Raw genomic sequence first — 3,528 nt, forward strand, 5'->3', positions numbered from 1 at the left:
GTGGGGAACGAGAATGAAAATAGAATGAGATCTGAGCTTTTTTTTTTTATCACCTGTTGTTAGGTTTTTTTTTTTTTTTTCGTTTATATTTTCCTGTTTGGATGCTGAGAAAAGTGGGGAACGAGAATGAAAATAGAAAAAAAAATTCCTGATTTTTTCCCGTTTTGATTTTTCTTGAGTTGTTCTGTTAAAAAAAAAAAACAAAAACCTTACTTAAATACATGGAAATCAAACGGGAAAATCCAGGCTTGACAGGTGAAATACCTCAAGGAAAATGGAAAAAATGAAGAGAATCAGAAGAAGATGAGGTGTTGAATCACCAAGAACCATTTCTCTCTATAGATCTGCTCTTCCTCTCTCTTATCCAGACTCCAAAGCCCGGTTAACCTCTACTCTTTGGGCCTGTTTGGTTGCTGCACTAAACAAACAGGCCCTAAGAGTTGGGGGTTGAATGCAGCATGAAGCAACAGTACCCTCCACGTGTTTGAACTTTGAACCTGCCCTTTATAAATTCCAAATTCCCACACCTCACCAAACATCCTGTTTTGTCATAATCCATTTTTCCTATTTTTTGTAGCTTGTTTGTATACTTGTCTGATTTAGAAATGCTATGGCGCCCACGCAAAGCTACTTCTTCCCTTCTTCCCACCTTCTGATTTCATGAAAGCAAAAATAATTAAAAAAATTATAATAAAGTAAAAAATAAAATCAAAATTATTAAATTATTTTCTATATACTACTTCAAACTTATTTTAATTTTTTCATATGATTATATAATTTAAAATATATAAATTTTAATTAATTTTAATTGTATATTTTTGTAATAAATCAAACATTAAAAAATTAATTTTTTAACATTATTGAAATCAAAATTATTGAAATCAAACGGTCAAAGGGGAATATCCATCAGCATATTTTGAGGGCTAGGTCAGTCTTGAACTCGGACTCTGCACTGATTAGCTCTTGGATGTTACTCATCTATTTTCTTGGGGTGGTGGAGAATAAGTGGAAAGAGATGTGACCATCTCCTTACTTACATTTATTTTGATGTCTTATTTATTTTATTTAGATTAGTTATAAATATTAAATTAATTCTTTTTAAAATTTTTTATCTCATCTTAATAGAATATACTATATTTTTTTTAATAAAATTAAATATTAAATCAATAAAAAAAATAATAAAAATGATTTTATCATGTTTGATTTATTTTAAAAAAATATAAAAAAATATTTTAATTTTAAAATTAATCAAATATAAAATTAATCAAACTTACTTTTCTTTCATTTTTTCCCCCATTTTTTGTTTCAAATTTTATAAAAACTAAAAAAAAAAGTCTTTAAAATCTAATTAATATCAAATCTATTTTTATTTTTATTTATTTTTCTTTCATATTTTTATACACTACACTATACGTCAACAATCTTAATTCTCATTTAAACATAGCCTTAAGTTCTATTGGTGGTTTTAAAAGTTGTCTCCTCATAGAGTTCTTATTTGTGATGGGATTGTACAGATGACAACTGAGATAATAGATGTTGAGGATGCAGGAACATGGAGAGGTAATATAGAGAAAATCTTTATTGACATCATGGTAAATGAAGTTAATAAAGGTAACATGGATAGTGGTACATTTAGTACCAACACATGGAGAAGGATCTTACTTGAGGTCAATAGTCAAGGGAAAAGAAATTTCAACTTGAAGCAGCTTAAACAAAAGTTTAATAGACTACGTGCAATGCACCGTGAGTTCTCTGATCTTTTAAAGCATACTGGATTTGGTTGGGATGCTAAAACTAACACAGTGCATGCTCTAGAGGAAACCTGGCAAAATTACATTCGGGTAAAAATAACTTTTAAACTAATTACTTTTTAATTTAAATATTTGGTAAACACTAAGAGTGAATTTTTTTTTCCTTCTATTAGGCACACCCAAATGCAAAAAGATTCCGCTCAAAGGGATGCCCAAACTACAACTTGTTGGGATTGATATTTAATCCATCAACAGCAACCGGTGCCCTCCACTACTCTTCCACCCAAGATCCACCAAACACTGATGATGAAAATGAGATGGATGACAATTTGGAACATGGTGGAGTGCATGTGGATGTAGATACTGAGATCCCTGATGATCCTCCACAACCAGAAATGGCAGGAGGAGTGACCACCCGTTCTGGAAAACATGTAACTGATTCTCTATTAGAGCGTAGAGGTAAGAAAGAATCCAGATTAAGTCAAATGGGAGATGCTTTGAAAGCTTGGGTTGAGGCATCAAAGGCTAGAACAGAAACATCTCAAGCTAGAACTGAGGCATTATTGGCTAGAGTGGACAGATATAAGAGTGGAACTAGTAGTGAAGCTACTAGTGGAGGTACCACTGATTTTAGCATAACAAGGTGCATGGCAGCCTTACAAACCATTGAATTGTTAGATAATGACAAGTATTTAAAAGCTGTTGAGAAATTCACAATGCCGGAGTGGAGAGAGATATTTATGAATATGCCTGATGAGAGGAAAATGGCATGGCTTGATGGACTTTAAATGTGAATGTTTGGATGCATAACTATTATGATGACATTGTAATATGTACTATTTATCTTTTGGTTAGAATCTTTTACCATGCTCTTTAGTTTGTCATTGTATGGATGTTATTTATGGTTATGAAACTTATATTATAACTACTTTAATATTCATTTCGTGCTATTTTATATTGTGAGTTCATTTGTTTTATGTAGTAACCAATGGATGATAATAGCACAAGCAGTGGTTCACTATATGAGTCAACTTCATCTTCTGAAGAGGGTGATGATTTAGATGAAATTTTTATTGCTCACATTATGAATGAGTATGAGGAAATATTTTTATGCAAGACACCTCAAAGGACATCAATGTTAAGTGGTGCACAATTTGTAAGAGATATGATAGAAGGTCATCCTCAGACATGCTATGAACTATTTCGGATGGATAAAGAAACATTTATGAACCTTTGTGATCATCTTAACAGACATGAAAACTTACAGGATACACGATTTGTCACAGTTGAAGAGGTAGTGGCTATGTTCTTACTAATCGTAGGACATAATGTGAGAATGAGGGTTGTAGCAGACCGTTTTCAACACTCCACAGAGACTGTCGCTCGACACTTTAAAGAAGTTAGACGTGCATTATGTCGACTTGGCAAAATTCTCATATGTCCTAACAATATGACCAATGAGGTGTCTTCATATGTTGCTAGTAATCCTAAATATTTTCCATGGTTTAAGGTAAGAGTTTATAAAAAAATATTTATAAATGTGAATTTCATGACGATTATTTAATTTATTTCCTTAATAATAATAAATGTTTGTTGTTGTAGGACTGTATTGGTGCAATTGATGGCACTCATATTAGTGCATGGGTCCCAACTGATAGACAAACCAGTTTTAGAGGTAGAAAAACAGTTATAACACAAAATGTTATGTGTGCATGTAATTTTGACATGATGTTTACATTTGTTTATGCTAGTTGGGAAGGAACAGCAAACGATGCAC

The 3,528-nt window shown here is 32.0% G+C and overlaps 1 protein-coding gene across 1 annotated transcript; it reads left to right on the plus strand.

Moving 5' to 3' along the window:
* The first annotated feature begins 1,348 nt into the window (after positions 1–1,348).
* On the plus strand, positions 1,349–2,539 carry LOC109121772 (L10-interacting MYB domain-containing protein-like). Its single transcript, XM_019217036.2, has 2 exons — positions 1,349–1,841; positions 1,925–2,539. Exons 1-2 carry the CDS (start codon positions 1,515–1,517, stop codon positions 2,537–2,539), a joined length of 942 nt encoding a protein of 313 aa, XP_019072581.2. The 5' UTR covers positions 1,349–1,514.
* Positions 2,540–3,528: the final 989 nt, after the last annotated feature.

Source organism: Vitis vinifera, chromosome 19, assembly GCF_030704535.1.
Source record: "Vitis vinifera cultivar Pinot Noir 40024 chromosome 19, ASM3070453v1".
Taxonomy (NCBI): Eukaryota; Viridiplantae; Streptophyta; class Magnoliopsida; order Vitales; family Vitaceae; genus Vitis; species Vitis vinifera.

What these genes read in the sequence shown, in the direction of transcription:
- LOC109121772 (XM_019217036.2), top strand. Translation starts at nt 1,515, where the DNA reads ATGACAACTGAGATAATAGATGTTGAGGATGCAGGAACATGGAGAGGT. An exon ending in CCTGGCAAAATTACATTCGG is followed by an intron (nt 1,842 to 1,924) that starts GTAAAAATAACT and finishes TCCTTCTATTAG; the next exon opens with GCACACCCAAATGCAAAAAG.